The 22,875-nt window shown below is 61.6% G+C and overlaps 1 protein-coding gene across 3 annotated transcripts in view; it reads left to right on the top strand.

The window, feature by feature from the left end:
- ccdc88c (coiled-coil domain containing 88C) overlaps positions 1-22,875 on the top strand; it is a 312,840-nt gene that overhangs the window by 276,438 nt on the left and 13,527 nt on the right. For all 3 annotated transcript variants that reach the window (XM_072494152.1, XM_072494150.1, XM_072494156.1), the window contains 2 exons: positions 8,864-8,938; positions 11,238-11,530. In XM_072494152.1, coding sequence (XP_072350253.1) covers positions 8,864-8,938; positions 11,238-11,530 — 368 coding nt within the window. The remainder of the gene's footprint in view (positions 1-8,863; positions 8,939-11,237; positions 11,531-22,875) is intronic.

Genomic DNA, 22,875 nt, shown 5'->3' with positions numbered 1-22,875 from the left:
TCGGTGACGTTTACGTTAATGATGGAAAGGGATAAGTATACACCGCAGGGCAAGAGTTATAGCTGGGGGAAGGGCAATTATGATGCCATTAGACGTGACTTGGGGGGGATAAGGTGGAGAAGTAGGCTGCAAGTGTTGGGCACACTGGATAAGTGGGGCTTGTTCAAGGATCAGCTACTGCGTGTTCTTGATAAGTATGTACCGGTCAGACAGGGAGGAAGGCGTCGAGCGAGGGAACCGTGGTTTACCAAGGAAGTGGAATCTCTTGTTAAGAGGAAGAAGAAGGCCTATGTGAAGATGAAGTGTGAAGTTTCGGTTGGGGCGATGGATAGTTACAAGGTAGCGAGGAAGGATCTAAAGAGAGAGCTAAGACGAGCAAGGAGGGGACATGAGAAGTATTTGGCAGGAAGGATCAAGGAAAACCCAAAAGCTTTCTATAGGTATGTCAGGAATAAGCGAATGACTAGGGAAAGAGTAGGACCAGTCAAGGACAGGGATGGGAAATTGTGTGTGGAGTCTGAAGAGCTAGGCGAGATACTAAATGAATATTTTTCGTCAGTATTCACTCAGGAAAAAGATAATGTTGTGGAGGAGAATGCTGAGCCCCAGGCTAATAGAATAGATGGCATTGAGGTACGTAGGGAAGAGGTGTTGGCAATTCTGGACAGGCTTAAAATAGATGAGTCCCCGGGACCTGATGGGATTTATCCTAGGATTCTATGGGAGGCCAGGGAAGAGATTGCTGGACCTTTGGCTTTGATTTTTATGTCATCATTGGCTACAGGAATAGTGCCAGAGGACTGGAGGACAGCAAATGTGGTCCCTTTGTTCAAAAAGGGGAGCAGAGACAACCCCGGCAACTATAGACCGGTGAGCCTCACGTCTGTAGTGGGTAAAGTCTTGGAGGGGATTATAAGGGACAAGATTTATAATCATCTAGATAGGAATAATATGATCAGGGATAGTCAGCATGGCTTTGTGAAGGGTAGGTCATGCCTCACAAACCTTATTGAGTTCTTTGAGAAGGTGACTGAACAGGTAGACGAGGGTAGAGCAGTTGATGTGGTGTATATGGATTTCAGCAAAGCGTTTGATAAGGTTCCCCACGGTAGGCTATTGCAAAAAATACGGAGGCTGGGGATTGAGGGTGATTTAGAGATGTGGATCAGAAATTGGCTAGCTGAAAGAAGACAGAGGGTGGTGGTTGATGGGAAATGTTCAGAATGGAGTACAGTCACAAGTGGAGTACCACAAGGATCTGTTCTGGGGCCGTTGCTGTTTGTCATTTTTATCAATGACCTAGAGGAAGGCGCAGAAGGGTGGGTGAGTAAATTTGCAGACGATACTAAAGTCGGTGGTGTTGTCGATAGTGTGGAAGGATGTAGCAGGTTACAGAGGGATATAGATAAGCTGCAGAGCTGGGCTGAGAGGTGGCAAATGGAGTTTAATGTAGAGAAGTGTGAGGTGATTCACTTTGGAAGGAATAACAGGAATGCGGAATATTTGGCTAATGGTAAAGTTCTTGAAAGTGTGGCTGAGCAGAGGGATCTAGGTGTCCATGTACATAGATCCCTGAAAGTTGCCACCCAGGTTGATAGGGTTGTGAAGAAGGCCTATGGAGTGTTGGCCTTTATTGGTAGAGGGATTGAGTTCCGGAGTCGGGAGGTCATGTTGCAGCTGTACAGAACTCTGGTCCGGCCGCATTTGGAGTATTGCGCACAGTTCTGGTCACCGCATTATAGGAAGGACGTGGAGGCTTTGGAGCGGGTGCAGAGGAGATTTACCAGGATGTTGCCTGGTATGGAGGGAAAATCTTATGAGGAAAGGCTGACGGACTTGAGGTTGTTTTCGTTGGAGAGAAGAAGGTTAAGAGGAGACTTAATAGAGGCATACAAAATGATCAGGGGGTTGGATAGGGTGGACAGTGAGAGCCTTCTCCCGCGGATGGATATGGCTGGCACGAGGGGACATAACTTTAAACTGAGGGGTAATAGATATAGGACAGAGGTCAGAGGTAGGTTCTTTACGCAAAGAGTAGTGAGGCCGTGGAATGCCCTACCTGCTACAGTAGTGAACTCGCCAACATTGAGGGCATTTAAAAGTTTATTGGATAAACATATGGATGATAATGGCATAGTGTAGGTTAGATGGCTTTTGTTTCGGTGCAACATCGTGGGCCGAAGGGCCTGTACTGCGCTGTATTGTTCTATGAGAGATCTCTTTGTACTGGATAAAACACCGTTAGCGGGGGTGGAGGTCACGGAGTACTTGGCAATTGTGGTGTCAGACCACGCACCACATTGGATAGACCTGCAGGTAAGCCCAGGAAAGTCCCAGCACCCGCAGTGGAGATTAGATGCAGGGCTGTTAGCGGACGACGAGATCTGTCAGCGAGTGAGGGAGACGATTCGGTGGTCGATAAAGAACAACGACACGGGAGAGACCGCGGCTGGGGTGATGTGGAAGGCATTGAAGGCGGTTATTAGAGGGGAATGTATTTCGATTCGGGCCCGTAGGGAGAAGACTGAATGGGCGGTGCTGGACAGGTTGGTAGGAGAAATCCTGCAGGTGGACAGAAGATATGCGGAGTCTCCGAATGAGGAGCTCCTGAAGGAATGTCAGAGACTCCAAATGGAATTTGGGCTCCTTTCCACGGGTCAGGCAGAGGGACAGCTGAGGAGGGTAAAAAGGGCAATATACGAATATGGGGAGAAAGCTAGCAGGATGCTGGCACATCAGCTGAGGAAGCAGGAGGCGGCGAGAGAAATAGGGAAAATCAAGGATATGAGGGGGAAGGTAGTGATGGACCCGGGGGGGCGGTTAACGACGTGTTCTGTGAATTCTATAGTTGACTATATGAGTCGGAACCTCCGGCAGACGAGGGGGGGGGTATGAATCAATTCCTGGAGAGGCTAGAGTTCCTGAAGGTAGAACAGGAGCTGGTGGAAGTCGTGGTGGGCTCAATTGGGCTTGGGGAGGTGATAGACAGATTGGGGGCGAGCAATCAGGCAAGGCCCCGGGACCTGATGGATTCCCAGTGGAATTTTTAAAAATGTTTTCTGGGCTACTGGGGCTGCTTCCCCCAACGCTATCACAGGTAGTGGGGAAGGGGTTGGTTTTTTGTGCGAGTGGAAGCGGCATCCTGCAAGGGTATGAGTTTGGAGGCTTTACTAACGGTGCCTCTGCCATTCTCGCCGGCTCGGTACTCTACAAGCCCTGTGGTGGTGGCAGCCCGAAGGGTGTGGGGGCAATGGAGGCAGCACATGAGACTGGAGAGGGCGTCAGTGTGGTCACCGATTTATGACAACCACCGTGTCATGATATGCAAACATGCAACCAATGAACACTCCGAATAGGACACAACCAATGGGCAGTCAGGACACTCAGAGGTGGCATCACCACAAGGGGGCATGACATAAACACTATAAAAGGGATGAGGCACTCACACCCTGCCTCTTCCACAGACAGATATCTAGAGAGTTAGACAGGGTTGATCAGCAGCATCACACCCCAGCACGTGGCTTCGAGCAAGCTGCTACAGTTAGACTGAGTTACTGCAGTTAGATTAGCAGAGAGTCAAACTCATTTGAGAGCTGTGTTAAAAGTTCAATAAACATGTTGAACTCATTTCATAGTCTGGAGCATCCTTTAATTAAGACTGCATCAAGTAGCAGCCTGTGTAATCCGAAACAGCATAACACAACACATCGGTTTGCCCCGGGGGGGTTGGATGGGGCTTTAAGAGATGGCAGCGAGCAGGGATTGAGAGTTTTGGGGATCTATTCATCCAGGAGTGCTTTCCAACCTTGGGGGCACTAGAGGAGGAGTTTGAGTTCCCGTGTGGGAACGGGTTTTGGTACCTTCAGGTGCAGAACTTTGTACGGAGGCAAGTTCCAAGCTTTTCTCGCCTCGCCCTGAGGGGACTACAGGACAAGGTGGTGTCAAAAACAGGGGTTCGAGAAGGGAGGATTTCGGAGATATACAACGAGTTGGTGGAGTGGGAAGGGGCCCCTATCAGAGAGGTGAAGAGGAAGTGGGAAGAGGAGCTGGGAGGAGAGCTGGAAATTGAACGGTGGGAAAAAGCCTTGAAGATGGTCAATTTATTCTCGTCGTGTGCCAGACTTGGCTTGATCCAGTTCAAGGTGGTCCACAGGGCCCACATGACACTATCCCAGATGAGCAGGTTCTTTGAGGAGGTGGAGGACAGATGTGGGCGGTGTGGGGGTAGCCCAGCGAACCATGTGCATATGTTCTGGGCATGTCTGAAGTTGGGATTCTGGCAGGGATTTGCGGACGCTAGGTCAGAAGTCCTGGAAGGGAGGATAACTCCGAGTCCAGAACTGGCAATAGTTGGGGTATTGGCAGATCCAGGGGCCGGGGGGGGGGGGATGTCCTCACCTTCTCCTCCCTGGTGGCCCGGAGATGGATTTTGCTGGGATGGAGGGACTCGGTGCCCCCGAAGGCAGGAGTGTGGGTCAGCAATATGACAGGGTTTCTCAGCCTGCAAGAAATTATGTTCGGCTTGAGAGGATCAACTCGGGGATTCGCCCGGATATGGCAGCCGTTCATCGACTTCTTCAAGGAAAACTGAATGTCAGCTGTAAGAGGGGCAAATGCTTTCATAAAATATTTTCTATAAAGACACAAAGAGTTGAAACCTGTGAAACCTTCAACAACTACAACTTGTTTCTATGTGGCACCTTTTAATGTTGTAAGACGTTGCAAGCTGCTTCACATGGGCCACCAACAAACAAAATTGAGATACGAGATCAGATGATTAAAAAGCTTTGTCATGGGAGGTTTTATGGATGTGAGGACAAGGAGTGGGAAGGTTTAGCGAGCGGGTCTTGTGGGCAGGCAGCTGAATGCCTGGCCACCATTGTCCAATAGGATGGGCCTCCTAAACACTGCATTGTGAAAACTGCAACATTCAGGGGCAAGAACGCTCCCCCTGTATAAATACATGAGGAGAGGAGATGAAGATTCCTCAGACAGAATGAACAGAAATACATGAAATTTTGTTCAGCTGCCTAAAAGAAACCACAAAACAGATGGTTGATTAATCTCCCTTGTTAATCCACAGCAGGAAATGATTGGGACTGGTTTTCCTACGTCATTTCACATAGAATCACTACAGTGCAGAAGGAGGCCATTTGGCCCATCAAGTCTGCACCAACCCTCCGCAACAGCACTCTACCTAGGCCCATGCCCTCATCCTATCCCCGTAACCCCACCTAACCTTTTGGACACGAAGGGGCAATTGATCATGGCCAATTCACCTAACCTGCACATCTTTGGACTGTGGGAGGAAACCGGAGCACCCAGAGGAAACCCCACGCAGACACGGGGAGAAAGTGCAAACTCCACACCGACTGTCACCCAAGGTTGGAATCGAACCCAGGCCCCTGGCGCTCTGAGGCAACAAGGATAGCCACCGTGCCGCCCACTCACTGCATTTTGTTCCAGAAATATTCTTGCTTTTATCAGAAGATTTTGCTGCAGATTCAATTCTGATCTGGGGACCCGGGTTTGAATCCCACAACGGCAGGTGATGGAATTTAAACTCTACGAGATATCTGGAATTAAAAGTCTAATGATGACCATGAAACCATTGTCAATTGTCGTTAAAAACCCATCCGGTTCACTACTATCCTTTAGGGAAGAAAATCTACCACCCTCGCCTGGTCTACATGTGACTCCAGATCCACAGCAATGCCCTCTGAAATGGCCCAGCAAGCCACTCCGTTTTATTCAGCCGCTACAAAAACACAAAGAAGGAATGAAACTGGACGGACCGCACTGCATTGACCAAGGCACCAGAAACAACAACGGCAAATCCAGCCTTGTGCCAAAATTGGGAGAGCTGTTTCACAAGACTAGTTAAGCAACAGCCTGACAGTCATTCTCACAGAATCGTACCTTACAGACAATGTCCCAGACACCATTATCACCATTCCTGGGTATGTCCTGCTCATCAGCAGGACAAACCCAGCAGAGGTAGCAGCACAGTGTTATACGGGAGGGAGTCCTCAACATCGACTTTGGACCCCATGAAGTCTCATGGCTTCAGGTTAAACATAGGCAAGGAAAGCTCCCGCTGATTACCACATACCGTCCACCATCAGCTGATGAATCAGTACCCCTCCATGTTGAACACCACTTGGAGGAAGCACTGAGGGTGGCAAAGGTGCAGATTATGCACTGGGTGGAGGATTTCAGTGTCCATCACCAAGAGTGGCTCGGTAGTACCACCACAGACCAAGCTGGCCAGGTCCTAAAGGACAGAGCTGCTAGACCGGGACTGCAGCTGGTGGTGAGGGAACCAACAAGAGGGAAAAATATACTTGACCTCATCCTCACCAATCTGCCTGCTGCAGATGCATCTGTCCATGACAGTATCGGTCGGAGTGGCCACCACACAGTCCTGGTGGAGACACAGTCCTGTCTTCACACTGAGATACCCTCCATCGTGTTGTGTGGCACTACCACTGTGCTAAATGGGATCTAGCAACTCAAGACTGGGCATCCATGAGGCGCTGTGGGCCATCAGCAGCAGCAGAATTGTATTCAACCACAATCTGCAACCTCATGGCCCAGCATATCCCCCACTCTACCATTACCACCCAGCCAGGGGATCACCCCTAGTTCAATGAAGAATGCAGGAGAGCATGCCAGGAGCAACATCTGGCGTACAGAAAAATGAGGTTTCGACCTGGTGAAGCTTCAACACAGGACTACTTGTGTGGCAATCAGCATTAGCAGCAAGTAATAGACAGAGCTAAGCGATTGCACAATGAACGCATCAAATCTAAGCTCTGTAGCCCTGCCACATTCAGCTGTGAATGGTGGTGGACAATTAAACAACTCACTGGAGGAGGGGGCTCCACAAATATCCCCATCCTCAATGATGAAGGAGCCCAGCTCATATGTGCAAAAGGCGAGGCTGAGATACTCGCAACAATCTTCAGCCAGACGTGCCGAGTGGATGATCCATCTCGGTCTCCTCGGGAGGTCCCCAGCATCACAGATGTCAGTCTTCAGCCAATACGATTCACTCCACGTGATATCAAGAAACAGCTGAAGGCATTGGATACTGCAAAGGCTTTGGGTTCTGACAATACTCCAGCAATCGTAATGAAGACTTGCCGCAGCTGTTCTGTACAGCTGCAAGACAGGCATCTACCCGGCAATGTCAAAAATTACCCCTGTGTGTCCTGTACTCAAGAAACAGGACAAATCCAACCCAGCCAATGCCACCCTATCAGTCTACTCTCCATCAGAATGATGGAAGGAGTCATCAGCAATGCTATCAAATGGCACTTACTCAGCAATAACCTGCTCACGGATGCTCAGTTTGGGTTCCGCCAGGGTCACCCAGCTCCTGACTTCATCACAGCCTTGGTTCAAACATGGACAAAAAGAGTTGAATGCCAGAGGTGAGGTGAGAGTGACTGCCCTTCACATCAAGGCAGCATTTGATCGAGTATGGCATCAAAGAGCCCTAGCTAAACTGGAGTCAGTGGGAATCGAGGGGAAAACTCTCTGCTGGTTGGAGTCATACCCGGCACAAAGGAAGATGGTTGTGGTGGTTGGAGGTCAATCATCACAGCTCCAGGACATCACTGCAGGAGTTCCTCAGGGTAGTGTCCTCGGCCCAACCATCTTCAGCTGCTTCATCAGTGACCTTCCTTCCTTCATACGGTCAGAAGTGGGGAAGTACGCAGATGATTGCACAATTTTCAGCCCTATTTGTGACTCCTCAGATAATGAGGCAGTCCATGTCCAAATGCAGCAAGACCTGGACAATATCCAGGCTCGGGCTGACAAGTGGCAAGTTACATTCGCACCACACAAGTGCCAGGCAATGACCATCTCCAACAAGAGAGGATCTAACCACCGGCCCTTGACATTCAATGACATTACCATCGCTGAATCCCCCACAATCAACATCCTCGGGGTTACCATTGATCAGAAACTGAACTGGACTAGTCACATTAATACTGTGGCTACCAAAGCAGGTCAAAGGCTAGGAATCCTATGACTAGTAACTCACCTCCTGACATCCCAAAGCCTGTCCACCATCTACAAGGCACAAGTCAGGTGTGTAATGGAATACTCTCCACTTGCTTGGATGAGTGCAGCTCCAACAACACTCAAGGAGCTCGACACCACCCAGGACAAAGCAGCCCTGCTTGATTGCTCCTCCTTCCACAAGCATTCAAACCCTCTACCACCGACAAACAGTGGCAGCCGTGTGTACCATCGACGAGATGCACTACAGTAAAACACCAAGGTTCCTTAGACAGAACCTTCCAAACCCACGATCACTACCATCTAGAAGGACAAGAGCAGCAGATAACCCCACCACCTGGAGGCTCCCCTCCAAGTCCCTCATCACCCTGACTTGGAAATATATCCCTGTTCCTTCACTGTCGCTGGGGTGAAATCCTGGAACTCCCTAACAGCACAGTGGGTGTACCTACACCTCAAGGACTGCAGCGATTCAAGAAGGCAGCTCACCACCACCTTTCGCAAGGCAGCTTGGGATGGGCAATAAATGCTGGCCGAGCCACGATGCCCACATCCCAGGAATGAATTTTTAAAAGCTCTTTTTTAAATACCTGTGTGCTAAGAATAAATAGACTCGACTGTCGAAGTCGACTGTTTACTGCAAGATCTGCTGTAAATTCCACTCCACTTCCAATGTGTTGGCTGACATTGGTGCCAATAGCACAGTTCAATTTTGTAAAGGATAGAATAGTCTTATAAATAGAAACATGTACAGTATTTGCTGACATGGGTGAAGCAAGGTCAACAACTGATTACTTCTCTCATACTTTTTGTCACAATTCTGGTCCAATAGGTTTTAACTCTGATGACGACCTCCGGACACAGTCACTTGAAGTGGAGCTTCCCAATAACAGGAACACAAGCCAAGGTAGAGATTTTCCTGCTGTACTTTGCCCAATGCTAATTAACCAGGCTTAACTGGTTGCCATTCTTGTGGAGTAAAGTGTTTGAGGTCATCGTGTGCATCTGAAATTCTGTTGCCTTATTTAACTAACATAAGCAGCTTCGGACTGTGGGCTGGATTTGATACTCTGCTGCCGGGGGGGCGGGGGGGGGGACCTCCTTTGCGGGCCCTTCAGAGGCACCATCGCCAAGGTCATATTTACCCCTTTATTTTCCCACCCCCTCTGGGACTTGCCAGCCTGACCCTGTGATTGCAGATTTCTCCTATTTGGGAGTGGCTGTAATCCCAGCAGTGGCCAACATTCTGACCTGGTGCAGCTGGGACTGTATACAGCTGGCAGCCAGCTCTTTAAGGTGGTACTTCCTCCCGAGATAGAGCGGAAGTCTCGTTTTAAAGCAATCAAGTTCTGGTTTGCCGCAGTCGCCGGGGGTGGGGGGGGTCGTCATGGCGAATGTCATTCTGAAGTCCAAATGATTACAGACCCAGGGGATCTGCTCATACTCGCCCCATCTCTGGTGCGAGAAAGACTTGCATTTCTCCAGCACCATTCAAGATCTTGGTGCAAAACAGCCAATGACATGTTGTCACTGGTGTAATGTAGCAAGTATGGCAGCCAATTTGCAGACAGAAGGCTCCCACAAGCAGCAACGTGCCAATGATCTGATCTGTTTTTGTTGATGTTGGCTGAATGTTAAAAATCGGCCCCACAACCCTGGGGAGAGTCCTGCTATTCCATCGATTCTAATTCAACCTGACAAGACAGACCGTGTCTCACCAAGACAGTAACCCTGACACTCCCTAGTACTGCACTGAAATGATCAATCTAGATTATGTGCTCAAGTCTCTTGGGTAGGACTTGAATCCAAGTTCTCCTAAATTGGAGGTGAGAGTGCCTGGAAGTAGTGATTGGTTTGAGCTGTGACTGTGTTGTGCTTGACTGAGGATCAAAGCAACCAGTTAATTTCTCTTGTTGAGCTTGGTGTTTGGAGAACAGCTGAAACTGTTCCAGCCTGGTCTCCGTGCCAAAGTGCTCATTGTAACTGAACAGCTAATATAAATAAGTCTTCAAATTGTCTGCAAGTTTATTCACTTGCTGCCCTGAAAATAGTCCCCATTAATCCCATTGTAATGTACACATCTATCTGTAAAAAAAACACTTTTGTTTCAGTTGGTTGGGGGTCTTTGCTGGTTTGTCCTCTTACTGGTTCCCAGTTTGCAATAATGATGTGACCTTTTGGAACTTCAGAGCTATCGCTACACATCAGTAAGCTGTGCATTTTCAGACCTTCAGTCTCTTAACACAATACACTACCCTCTTCATATGGGTCTGCTGTACATGATGAGAGGGAGACAGAGTTGTGGGTTCGTGAGAACAGCATCAAGTAGAATCTAGCTTTTTATAAGGATTCTGACTTGTACCTGGATTTTAATGGGATCTGTTGTTGATACCAGGGAGGTCTTGTGGCGCAGTGGGCAACATCCCTACCTCTGACTTCTCACTAGCCAAATGAACAATACCCTGTTCTGTTCCTCTTTGTTCCTGTAACTTCAGGCTCCTGGAAACTACTCTTCATTTCTCTAGTTTCCTTAAGTAGCTGTCCGTTAGCATTCTGACACTGGCTTTTTAACCATTACTCCATTGTATGGCTTTTCTTCTAGCAAAGCTGAGAGAGATGTTCTTCTCTGAAACTAAAGAACAAAGGAAATCTTTTTTTTCTTACAATGGCCTCTAGTTCACACCTAGCTCTCTTTTTAAACATCATTTATGGAATGTGGGTGTCACTGGTTAGGCCAGCATTTGTATCCTATCCCTAGTTGCCCTTCAGAAGGTGATGGTGAGATGTCCTCTTGAACCGCTACAGTCCCTGAGATGTAGGTACACCCACAGTGCTGTTAGGGAGGGAGTTTCAAGATTTTGATCAACCCTCGCCACACATACAAACACCTTCGTCCAGCATGAATCTAACTATAGGTCCCTTCCAGACACAGAAGCATTAAATTAAACCCATCTAAATCTATACCTTATTTCTAATGTTTACCAATACAAATATAAATCCCTTAAAACTACCTTTGTTTTCCTAACATGGTCTTGCAACAATCTGACAACTTCAAATTCACTTTAACTGACTCCAGCTTCAAATTTAGGATCAGGGCAAGGTACCGTGTGGAAAGAGGCCATTCAGTACATTGTAGCTGTGCTGACTGAGTTATTCCATTAGTCTTACGTGCTATTTCTTACGTGCTTATGTAACTTGTTTTATAGGTTCTACAGATCCTATTGAGAGCGGACTGGAGAGTCACGGGAGTGATGACATTGTGCCTAGTCAAGACGTTGGAACAGGATCCAAAGAAATCTATCCTTATCGTTCCAGTTTGGCCTTGCTTGCTGGCAGTAAATCAGACCCGATGATATCACGGCGGAGCCCAGGATCCTACAGCACGCTACAGAGGGTGAAGGAAAGTCATCCTTCCAGCCGCACTGGGGCATCCTCGCCTGGCAGTGAAATGGTGACATTGGAGGAGTTCCTGCAGGAAAGTGGGCAGTCACCAAACAATGTAAGTAACCCTCCGGAGCTCTCAACCTTGTGCCCTGCTCATGTCCATCCTTGGCCCTCTTCCAAATAGCTGAAAATAGTTTCCCTGCTTCCCATGTGAGTCTGCCTCCATTTTCCTTCTTGCTATCCCGATGCAAGGAAGAGACTTGCATTTGTGTCGCAACTCAGTGACAGTGACGCACAAAATGTTAATAGACAAGATAAGGGCTCATAGGGTCGAGTCCAACTCCTATTTCTTGTGTTTTTGTATTCTGTTATCTCACTGTGAGAGTTTTGTGATGCAGTGCGTACTGAAGCATTTGAACAAAGAGGGTTCTTGGCCAGGGCTTCATGAGAACCCCCGCTTATCAAATACTGTCATGGGATCTTAAAATGCCCTGCTTTCCTTTGAGCAGTGCCAAGTGTTCATTAGGACATCAACCTTTGAAGAGTTTGCTGGGATATTTTACCGCTGATTCCGAAGGGGAACCTCGGAAACCTGAGACTGAGAATAAGCCAGACTTTTGCACTCTGTCCCTCACCCTTTCCTTCCCCCCTCCGTCTCTCCCTCCTTGCCTCTCCCCCTAGCTCCCTCCCTCCCTCCCTCCCTCCCTCCCCCTCTCCCCCTCGCTCCCTCCCTCCCTCCCCCTTGCTCCCTCCCCCTTGCTCCCTCCCCCTCGCTCCCTCCCCCTCGCTCCCTCCCTCCCACCCCCTCGTTCCCTCCCTCCCACCCCCTCGTTCCCTCCCTCCCACCCCCGCGCTCCCTCCCTCCCACCCCCGCGCTCCCTCCCTCCCACCCCCGCGCTCCCTCCCTCCCAACCCCGCGCTCCCTCCCTCCCACCCCCGCGCTCCCTCCCTCCCACCCCCGCGCTCCCTCCCTCCCACCCCCGCGCTCCCTCCCTCCCACCCCCCGCGCTCCCTCCCTCCCACCCCCGCGCTCCCTCCCTCCCACCCCCGCGCTCCCTCCCTCCCACCCCCGCGCTCCCTCCCTCCCACCCCCGCGCTCCCTCCCTCCCACCCCCGCGCTCCCTCCCTCCCACCCCCCTCGCTCCCTCCCTCCCACCCCCTCGCTCCCTCCCTCCCACCCCCTCGCTCCCTGCATCCCCCTCGCTCCCTCCCTCCCCCTCGCTCCCTCCATCCCCCTCGCTCCCTCCCTCCCCCTCGCTCCCTCCCTCCCCCTCGCTCCCTCCCTCCCCCTCGCTCCCTCCCTCCCCCTCGCTCCCTCCCTCCCCCTCCCTCCCTCCCTCCCCCTCCCTCCCTCCCTCCCCCTCCCTCCCTCCCTCCCCCTCCCTCCCTCCCTCCCTCTCGCTCCCTCCCTCCCCCTCGCTCCCTCCCTCCCCCTCGCTCCCTCCCTCCCCCTCGCTCCCTCCCTCCCCCTCGCTCCCTTCCTCCCCCTTGCTCCCTCCCTCCCCCTTGCTCCCTCCCTCCCCTTGCTCCCTCCCTCCCCCTTGCTCCCTCCCTCCCCCTCGCTCCCTCCCTCCCCCTCGCTCCCTCCCTCCCCCTCGCTCCCTCCCTCCCCCTCGCTCCCTCCCTCCCCTCGCTCCCTCCCTCCCCCTCGCTCCCTCCCTCCCCATCACTCCCTCCCTCCCCATCACTCCCTCCCTCGCTCCCTCCCACCCCCTCGCTCCCTCCCTCCCCCTCCCTCCCTCCCTCCCCCTCCCTCCCTCCCCCTCCCTCCCTCCCCCTCGCTCCCTCCATCCCCCTCCCTCCCTCCATCCCCCTCCCTCCCTCACCCTCCCTCCCTCACCCTCCCTCCCTCCCTCACCCTCGCTCCCTCCCTCCCCCTCGCTCCTTCCCTCCCCCTCGCTCCCTCCCTCCCCATCACTCCCTCCCCCTCGCTCCCTCCCTCCCTCCCTCCCTCCCACCTTCCCTCCACCCCCTCGCTCCCTCCCACCTTCCCTCCCACCCCCTCGCTCCCTCCCTCCCACCCCCCCGCTCCCTTCCACCCCCCTCGCTCCCTCCCTCCCCCTCGCTCCCTCCCTCCCCCTCGCTCCCTCCCTCCCCCTCGCTCCCTCCCTCCCCCTCGCTCCCTCCCTCCCCCTCGCTCCCTCCCTCCCCCTCGCTCCCTCCCTCCCCCTCGCTCCCTCCCTCCCCCTCGCTCCCTCCCTCCCCCTCGCTCCCTCCCTCCCCCTCGCTCCCTCCCTCCCCCTCGCTCCCTCCCTCCCCCTCGCTCGCTCCCTCCCCCTCGCTCCCTCCCTCCCCCCTCGCTCCCTCCCTCCCCTCGCTCCCTCCCTCCCCTCGCTCCCTCCCTCCCTCCCTCCCCCCCTCCCCTCGCTCCCTCCCTCCCTCCCTCCCCCCGCTCCCTCCCTCCCTCCCTCCCCCCTCCCCCTCGCTCCCTCCCTCCCCCTCGCTCCCTCCCTCCCCCTCGCTCCCTCCCTCCCCCTCGCTCCCTCCCTCCCCCTCGCTCCCTCCCTCCCCCTCGCTCCCTCCCTCCCCCTCGCTCCCTCCCTCCCCCTCGCTCCCTCCCTCCCCCTCGCTCCCTCCCTCCCCCTCGCTCCCTCCCTCCCCCTCGCTCCCTCCCCCTCCCTCCCTCCCCCTCCCTCCCTCCCTCCCCCTCCCTCCCTCCCTCCCCCTCCCTCCCTCCCTCCCCCTCCCTCCCTCCCTCCCCCTCGCTTCCTCCCCCTCGCTCCCTCCCTCCCCCCCCTCGCTCCCTCCCTCCCACCCCCCTCCCTCCCTCCCTCCCTCCCACCCCCTCCCTCCCTCCCTCCCTCCCACCCCCCCTCCCTCCCACCCCCCTCCCACCCCCGCTCCCTCCCACCCCCTCCCTCCCTCCCTCCCGCCCCCTAACTGCCTCCCTCCCTCCCCCTAACTGCCTCCCTCCCTCCCGCCCCCTAACTGCCTCCCTCCCTCCCGCCCCCTAACTCCCTCCCTCCCCCCCCTCGCTCCCTCCCACCCTCACTCTCTCCCCCCCTCGCTCTCTCCCCCCCCCTCGCTCTCTCCCCCCCCCTCGCTCTCTCCCCCCCCTCGCTCTCTCCCCCCCTCGCTCTCTCCCCCCCTCGCTCTCTCCCCCCCTCGCTCTCTCCCCCCCTCGCTCTCTCCCCCCCTCGCTCTCTCCCCCCCTCGCTCTCTCCCCCCCCTCGCTCTCTCCCCCCCTCGCTCTCTCCCCCCCCCTCGCTCTCTCCCTCCCTCCCCCCCCCCCTCGCTCTCTCCCTCCCTCCCCCCCTCGCTCCCTCCCTGCCCCCTCTCGGTCCCTCCCGCCCCCTCGCTCCCTCCCTCCCACTCGCTCCCCCCCTCCCACCCACTCGCTCCCCCCTCCCACCCCCTCGCTCCCTCCCTCCCACCCCCTCGCTCCCTCCCACCCCCTCCCTCCCTCCCTCCCTCCCTCCCTCCCGCCCCCTCCCTCCCTCCCGCCCCCTCCCTCCCTCCCGCCCCCTCCCTCCCTCCCGCCCCCTCCCTCCCTCCCGCCCCCTCCCTCCCTCCCTCCCGCCCCCTCCCTCCCTCCCTCCCGCCCCCTAACTGCCTCCCTCCCTCCCGCCCCCTAACTGCCTCCCTCCCTCCCGCCCCCTCACTCCCTCCCTCCCCCCCTCGCTCCCTCCCTCCCCCCCTCGCTCCCTCCCTCCCCCCCCCCTCGCTCCCTCCCTCCCCCCCCTCGCTCCCTCCCTCCCCCCTCGCTCCCTCCCACCCCTCACTCTCTCCCCCCCTCGCTCTCTTCCCCCCCTCGCTCTCTCCCCCCCTCGCTCTCTCCCCCCCCTCGCTCTCTCCCCCCCTCGCTCTCTCCCCCCCTCGCTCTCTCCCCCCCTCGCTCTCTCCCCCCCCTCGCTCTCTCCCCCCCTCGCTCTCTCCCCCCCCTCGCTCTCTCCCCCCCTCGCTCTCTCCCCCCATCGCTCTCTCCCCCCCCTCATTCTCTCCCTCCCTCCCTCCCCCCTCGCTCCCTCCCTGCCCCCTCTCGGTCCCTCCCGCCCCCTCGCTCCCACCCTCCCACTCGCTCCCCCCCTCCACCCCCTCGCTCCCTCCTCCCACCCCCTCGCTCCCTCCCTCCCACCCCCTCGCTCCCTCCCTCCCTCCCACCCCCCTCGCTCCCTCCCACCCCCTCGCTCCCTCCCACCCCCTCGCTCCCTCCCACCCCCTCGCTCCCTCCCCCTCCCTCCGTCCCTCCCCCTCCCTCCCTCCCCCCTCCCTCCCTCCCTCCCCCTCCCTCCCTCCCTCCCTCCCCCTCGCTCCCTCCCTCCCCCTCCCCCTCGCTCCCTCCCTCCCCTCGCTCCCTCCCTCCCCCTCGCTCCCTCCCTCCCCCTCGCTCCCTCCCTCCCCCTCGCTCCCTCCCTCCCCCTCGCTCCCTCCCTCCCCCTCGCTCCCTCCCTGCCCCCTCGCTCCCTCCCTGCCCCCTCGCTCCCTCCCTGCCCCCTCGCTCCCTCCCTGCCCCCTCGCTCCCTCCCTGCCCCCTCGCTCCCTCCCTGCCCCTCGCTCCCTCCCTCCCCCTCGCTCCCTCCCTCCCTCCCTCCCCCTCGCTCCCTCCCTCCCCCTCGCTCCCTCCCCCCTCGCTCCCTCCCCCTCGCTCCCTCCCCCTCGCTCCCTCCCCCTCGCTCCCTCGCTCCCTCCCCCTCGCTCCCTCCCTCCCCCCCCTCGCTCACTCCCCCCCCTCGCTCCCTCCCTCCCCCTCGCTCCCTCCCTCCCCCTCGCTCCCTCCCTCCCCCTCGCTCCCTCCCTCCCCCTCGCTCCCTCCCTCCCCCTCGCTCCCTCCCTCCCCCTCGCTCCCTCCCTCCCCCTCCTCGCTCCCTCCCTCCCCCTCGCTCCCTCCCTCCCCCTCGCTCCCTCCCTCCCCCTCGCTCCCTCCCTCCCCCCTCGCTCCCTCCCTCCCCCTCGCTCCCTCCCTCCCCCTCGCTCCCTCCCTCCCCCTCGCTCCCTCCCTCCCCCTCGCTCCCTCCCTCCCCCTCGCTCCATCCCTCCCCCTCGCTCCCTCCCTCCCCCTCGCGCCCTCCCTCCCCCTCGCTCCCTCCCTCCCCCTCGCTCCCTCCCTCCCCCTCGCGCACTCCCTCCCCCTCGCGCACTCCCTCCCCCCTCGCGCCCTCCCTCCCCCTCGCGCCCTCCCTCCCCCTCGCGCCCTCCCTCCCCCTCGCGCCCTCCCTCCCCCTCGCTCCCTCCCTCCCCCCTCGCTCCCTCCCTCCCCCTCGCTCCCTCCCTCCCCCTCGCTCCCTCCCTCCCCATCACTCCCTCCCCCTCGCTCCCTCCCTCCCTCCCTCCCACCCCCTCGCTCCCTCCCTCCCCCTCGCTCCCTCCCTCCCCCTCGCTCCCTCCCTCCCCCTCGCTCCCTCCCTCCCCCTCGCTCCCTCCCTCCCCCTCCCTCCCCCTCCCTCCCTCCCCCTCCCTCCCTCTCTCCCCCTCCCTCCCTCCCTCCCTCCCTCCCTCCCTCCCTCACCCTCCCTCACCCTCCCTCACCCTCCCTCACCCTCCCTCCCTCCCCCTCGCTCCCTCCCTCCCCATCACTCCCTCCCCCTCGCTCCCTCCCTCCCTCCCTCCCCCTCGCTTCCTCCCTCCCACCCTCCCTCCCTCCCTCCCTCCCTCCCTCCCACCCCCTCGCTCCCTCCCTCCCACCCCCTCGCTCCCTCCCTCCCACCCCCTCGCTCCCTCCCTCCCACCCCCTCGCTCCCTCCCTCCCACCCCCTCGCTCCCTCCCTCCCACCCCCTCGCTCCCTCCCTCCCACCCCCTCGCTTCCTCCCTCCCACCCCCTCGCTCCCTCCCTCCCACCCCCTCGCTCCCTCCCTCCCCCTCGCTCCCTCCCTCCCCCTCGCTCCCTCCCTCCCCCTCGCTCCCTCCTTCCCCCTCGCTCCCTCCCTCCCCCTCGCTCCCTCCCTCCCCCTCCCTCCCTCCCTCCCCCTCCCTCCCCCTCCCTCCCCCTCCCTCCCTCCCTCCCCCTCCCTCCCTCCCTCCCTCCCCCTCGCTCCCTCCCTCCCTCCCCCTCGCTCCCTCCCTCCCTCCCCCTCGCTCCCTCCCTCCCCCTCGCTCCCTCCCTCCCCCTCGCTCCCTCGCCCTCACTCCCTCCCTCCCCCTCGCTCCCTCCCTCCCCCTCGCTCCCTCCCTCCCCCTCGCTCCCTCCCTCCCCCTCGCTCCCTCGCTCCCTCCCTCCCCCTCGCTCCCTCCCTCCCCTCGCTCCCTCCCTCCCCCTCGCTCCCTCCCTCCCCCTCGCTCCCTCCCTCCCCCTCGCTCCCTCCCTCCCCCTCGCTCCCTCCCTCCCCCTCGCTCCCTCCCTCCCCCTCGCTCCCTCCCTCCCCTTGCTCCCTCCCTCCCCCTCGCTCCCTCCCTCCCCATCACTCCCTCCCCCTCGCTCCCTCCCTCCCTCCCGCTCCCTCCCTCCCTCCCTCCCACCCCCTCGCTCCCTCCCACCCCCTCGCTCCCTCCCTCCCTCCCCCTCCCTCCCACCCCCTCGCTCCCTCCCACCCCCCTCGCTCCCTCCCACCCCCTCGCTCCCTCCCACCCCCTCGCTCCCTCCCACCCCCTCGCTCCCTCCCACCTTCCCTCCCACCCCCTCGCTCCCTCCCTCCCACCCCCCGCTCCCTCCCACCCCCTCCCTCCCTCCCTCCCCCTCGCTCCCTACCTCCCCCTCGCTCCCTCCCAACCCTCGCTCCCTCCCTCCCCCTCGCTCCCTCCCTCCCCCTCGCTCCCTCCCTCCCCCTCGCTCCCTCCCTCCCCCTCGCTCCCTCCCTCCCCCTCGCTCCCTCCCTCCCCCTCGCTCCCTCCCTCCCCCTCGCTCCCTCCCTCCCCCTCGCTCCCTCCCTCCCCCTCGCTCCCTCCCTCCCCCTCGCTCCCTCCCCCTCGCTCCCTCCCTCCCCCTCGCTCCCTCCCTCCCCTCGCTCCCTCCCTCCCCTAGCTCCCTCCCTCCCTCCCTCCCCCCGTCCCCCTCGCTCCCTCCCTCCCCCTCGCTCCCTCCCTCCCTCCCCCCTCCCTCCCTCCCCCCTCCCTCCCCCCTCCCTCCCTCCCTCCCCCTCGCTCCCTCCCTCCCCTCGCTCCCTCCCCCCCCCTCGCTCCCTCCCTCCCCCTCGCTCCCTCCCTCCCCCTCGCTCCCTCCCTCCCCCTCGCTCCCTCCCTCCCCCTCGCTCCCTCCCTCCCCCTCGCTCCCTCCCTCCCCCTCGCTCCCTCCCTCCCCCTCGCTCCCTCCCTCCCCCTCGCTCCCTCCCTCCCCCTCGCTCCCTCCCTCCCCCTCGCTCCCTCCCTCCCCCTCGCTCCCTCCCTCCCCCTCGCTCCCTCCCTCCCCCTCGCTCCCTCCCTCCCCCTCGCTCCCTCCCTCCCCCTCGCTCCCTCCCTCCCCCTCGCTCCCTCCCTCCCCCTCGCTCCCTCCCTCCCCCTCGCTCCCTCCCTCCCCCTCGCGCCCTCCCTCCCCCTCGCGCCCTCCCTCCCCCTCGCGCCCTCCCTCCCCCTCGCGCCCTCCCTCCCTCCCCCTCGCGCCCTCCCTCCCTCCCCCTCGCTCGCTCCCTCCCTCCCTCCCTCCCCCTTGCTCCCTCCCTCCCCCTCGCTCCCTCCCTCCCCCTCGCTCCCTCCCTCCCTCCCTCCCACCCCCTCGCTCCCTCCCTCCCCCTCGCTCCCTCCCTCCCCCTCGCTCCCTCCCTCCCCCTCCCTCCCTCACCCTCCCTCCCTCACCCTCCCTCCCTCCCTCTCCCTCCCCCTCGCTCCCTCCCTCCCCATCACTCCCTCCCCCTCGCTCCCTCCCTCCTTCCCTCCCCCTCCCTCCCTCCCTCCCTCCCCCTCGCTCCCTCCCTCCCTCCCATCCTCCCTCCCACCCCCCTCGCTCCCTCCCTCCCACCCCCTCGCTCCCTCCCTCCCACCCCCTCGCTCCCTCCCTCCCACCCCCTCGCTCCCTCCCTCCCACCCCCTCGCTCCCTCCCTCCCACCCCCTCGCTCCCTCCCTCCCACCCCCTCGCTCCCTCCCTCCCACCCCCTCGCTCCCTCCCTCCCACCCCCTCGCTCCCTCCCTCCCCCTCGCTCCCTCCCTCCCCCTCTCTCCCTCCCTCCCTCCCCCTCGCTCCCTCCCTCCCCCTCGCTCCCTCCCTCCCCCTCCCTTCCTCCCTCCCCCTCGCTCCCTCCCTCCCCCTCGCTCCCTCCCTCCCCCTCGCTCCCTCCCTCCCCCTCGCTCCCTCCCTCCCCCTCCCTCCCTCCCTCCCCCTCCCTCCCTCCCTCCCTCCCCCTCGCTCCCTCCCTCCCTCCCTCCCCCCCTTGCTCCCTCCCTCCCCCTCGCTCCCTCCCTCCCCCTCGCTCCCTCCCTCCCCCTCGCTCCCTCCCTCCCCCTCGCTCCCTCCCTCCCCCTCCCTCCCCCTTGCTCCCTCCCTCCCCCTCCCTCCCCCCTTGCTCCCTCCCTCCCCCTTGCTCCCTCCCTCCCCCTTGCTCCCTCCCTCCCCCTTGCTCCCTCCCTCCCCCTTGCTCCCTCCCTCCCCCTTGCTCCCTCCCTCCCCCTTGCTCCCTCCCTCCCCCTTGCTCCCTCCCTCCCCCTCGCTCCCTCCCTCCCCCTCGCTCCCTCCCTCCCCCTCGCTCCCTCCCTCCCCCTCGCTCCCTCCCTCCCCCTCGCTCCCTCCCTCCCCCTCGCTCCCTCCCTCCCCCTCCCTCCCTCCCTCCCTCCCCCTCCCTCCCTCCCCCTCCCACCCCCTTGCTCCCTCCCTCCCCCTCGCTCCCTCCCCCTCGCTCCCTCCCTCCCACCCTCTCACTCCCTCCCACCCCCTCGTTCCCTCTCGCTCCATCCCGCTCGCTTCCTCCCGGTCCCTCCCTCTTGCTCCCTCCCTCCCACCCCCCACGCTCCCTCCCTCCCACCCCCACGCTCCCTCCCTCCCACCCCCACGCTCCCTCCCTCCCACCCCCACGCTCCCTCCCTCCCACCCCCTTGCTCCCTCCCTCCCACCCCCTTGCTCCCTCCCTCCCACCCCCTTGCTCCCTCCCTCCCACCCCCTTGCTCCCTCCCTCCCACCCCCTTGCTCCCTCCCTCCCACCCCCTTGCTCCCTCCCTCCCACCCCCTCGCTCCCTCCCTCCCACCCCCTCCCTCCCTCCCTCCCTCCCCCCTCCCTCCCTCCCTCCCACCCCCCCTCCCTCCCACCCCCCCTCCCTCCCACCCCCTCCCTCCCTCCCTCCCGCCCCCTAACTGCCTCCCTCCCTCCCCCTAACTGCCTCCCTCCCTCCCGCCCCCTAACTGCCTCCCTCCCTCCCGCCCCCTAACTGCCTCCCTCCCTCCCGCCCCCTAACTGCCTCCCTCCCTCCCGCCCCCTAACTGCCTCCCTCCCTCCCGCCCCCTAACTGCCTCCCTCCCTCCCGCCCCCTAACTGCCTCCCTCCCTCCCGCCCCCTAACTCCCTCCCTCCCGCCCCCTAACTCCCTCCCTCCCCCCCCTCGCTCCCTCCCTCCCCCCCTCGCTCCCTCCCACCCTCGCTCTCTCCCCCCCTCGCTCTCTCCCCCCCTCGCTCTCTCCCTCCCTCCCCCTCGCTCCCTCCCTCCCCCTCTCTCCCTCCCTCCCCCTCGCTCCCTCCCTCCCCCTCGCTCCCTCCCTCCCCCTCCCTCCCTCCCTCCCCCTCCCTCCCTCCCTCCCCCTCGCTCCCTCCCTCCCCCCTCGCTCCCTCCCTCCCCCTCGCTCCCTCCCTCCCCCTCGCTCCCTCCCTCCCCCTCGCTCCCTCCCTCCCCCTCCCTCCCTCCCTCCCTCCCCCTCCCTCCCTCCCCCTCCCACCCCCTTGCTCCCTCCCTCCCCCTCGCTCCCTCCCCCTCGCTCCCTCCCTCCCACCCTCTCACTCCCTCCCACCCCCTCGTTCCCTCTCGCTCCATCCCGCTCGCTTCCTCCCGGTCCCTCCCTCTTGCTCCCTCCCTCCCACCCCCACGCTCCCTCCCTCCCACCCCCACGCTCCCTCCCTCCCACCCCCACGCTCCCTCCCTCCCACCCCCACGCTCCCTCCCTCCCACCCCCACGCTCCCTCCCTCCCACCCCCTTGCTCCCTCCCTCCCACCCCCTTGCTCCCTCCCTCCCACCCCCTTGCTCCCTCCCTCCCACCCCCTTGCTCCCTCCCTCCCACCCCCTTGCTCCCTCCCTCCCACCCCCTTGCTCCCTCCCTCCCACCCCCTCGCTCCCTCCCTCCCACCCCCTCCCTCCCTCCCTCCCTCCCCCTCCCTCCCTCCCTCCCACCCCCCCTCCCTCCCACCCCCCCTCCCTCCCACCCCCTCCCTCCCTCCCTCCCGCCCCCTAACTGCCTCCCTCCCTCCCCCTAACTGCCTCCCTCCCTCCCGCCCCCTAACTGCCTCCCTCCCTCCCGCCCCCTAACTGCCTCCCTCCCTCCCGCCCCCTAACTGCCTCCCTCCCTCCCGCCCCCTAACTGCCTCCCTCCCTCCCGCCCCCTAACTGCCTCCCTCCCTCCCGCCCCCTAACTGCCTCCCTCCCTCCCGCCCCCTAACTCCCTCCCTCCCGCCCCCTAACTCCCTCCCTCCCCCCCCTCGCTCCCTCCCTCCCCCCCTCGCTCCCTCCCACCCTCGCTCTCTCCCCCCCTCGCTCTCTCCCCCCCTCGCTCTCTCCCTCCCTCCCCCTCGCTCCCTCCCTCCCCCTCTCTCCCTCCCTCCCTCCCCCTCGCTCCCTCCCTCCCCCTCGCTCCCTCCCTCCCCCTCCCTTCCTCCCTCCCCCTCGCTCCCTCCCTCCCCCTCGCTCCCTCCCTCCCCCTCGCTCCCTCCCTCCCCCTCGCTCCCTCCCTCCCCCTCGCTCCCTCCCTCCCCCTCGCTCCCTCCCTCCCCCTCGCTCCCTCCCTCCCCCTCGCTCCCTCCCTCCCTCCCCCTCGCTCGCTCCCTCCCTCCCTCCCTCCCCCCTTTGCTCCCTCCCTCCCCCTCGCTCCCTCCCTCCCCCTCGCTCCCTCCCTCCCCCTCGCTCCCTCCCTCCCCCTCGCTCCCTCCCTCCCCCTCGCTCCCTCCCTCCCCCTCGCTCCCTCCCTCCCCCTCGCTCCCTCCCTCCCCCTCCCTCCCCCTTGCTCCCTCCCTCCCCCTCCCTCCCCCTTGCTCCCTCCCTCCCCCTTGCTCCCTCCCTCCCCCTTGCTCCCTCCCTCCCCCTTGCTCCCTTCCTCCCCCTTGCTCCCTCCCTCCCCCTTGCTCCCTCCCTCCCCCTCGCTCCCTCCCTCCCCCTCGCTCCCTCCCTCCCCCTCGCTCCCTCCCTCCCCCTCGCTCCCTCCCTCCCCCTCGCTCCCTCCCTCCCCCTCCCTCCCTCCCTCCCTCCCCCTCCCTCCCTCCCCCTCCCACCCCCTTGCTCCCTCCCTCCCCCTCGCTCCCTCCCCCTCGCTCCCTCCCTCCCACCCTCTCACTCCCACCCCCTCGTTCCCTCTCGCTCCATCCCGCTCGCTTCCTCCCGGTCCCTCCCTCTTGCTCCCTCCCTCCCACCCCCACGCTCCCTCCCTCCCACCCCCACGCTCCCTCCCTCCCACCCCCACGCTCCC

The sequence above is a fragment of the Scyliorhinus torazame genome, chromosome 2 (assembly GCF_047496885.1).
Source record: "Scyliorhinus torazame isolate Kashiwa2021f chromosome 2, sScyTor2.1, whole genome shotgun sequence".
NCBI lineage: Eukaryota > Metazoa > Chordata > Chondrichthyes > Carcharhiniformes > Scyliorhinidae > Scyliorhinus > Scyliorhinus torazame.
This window is presented reverse-complemented; position numbering and strand designations above follow the sequence as displayed.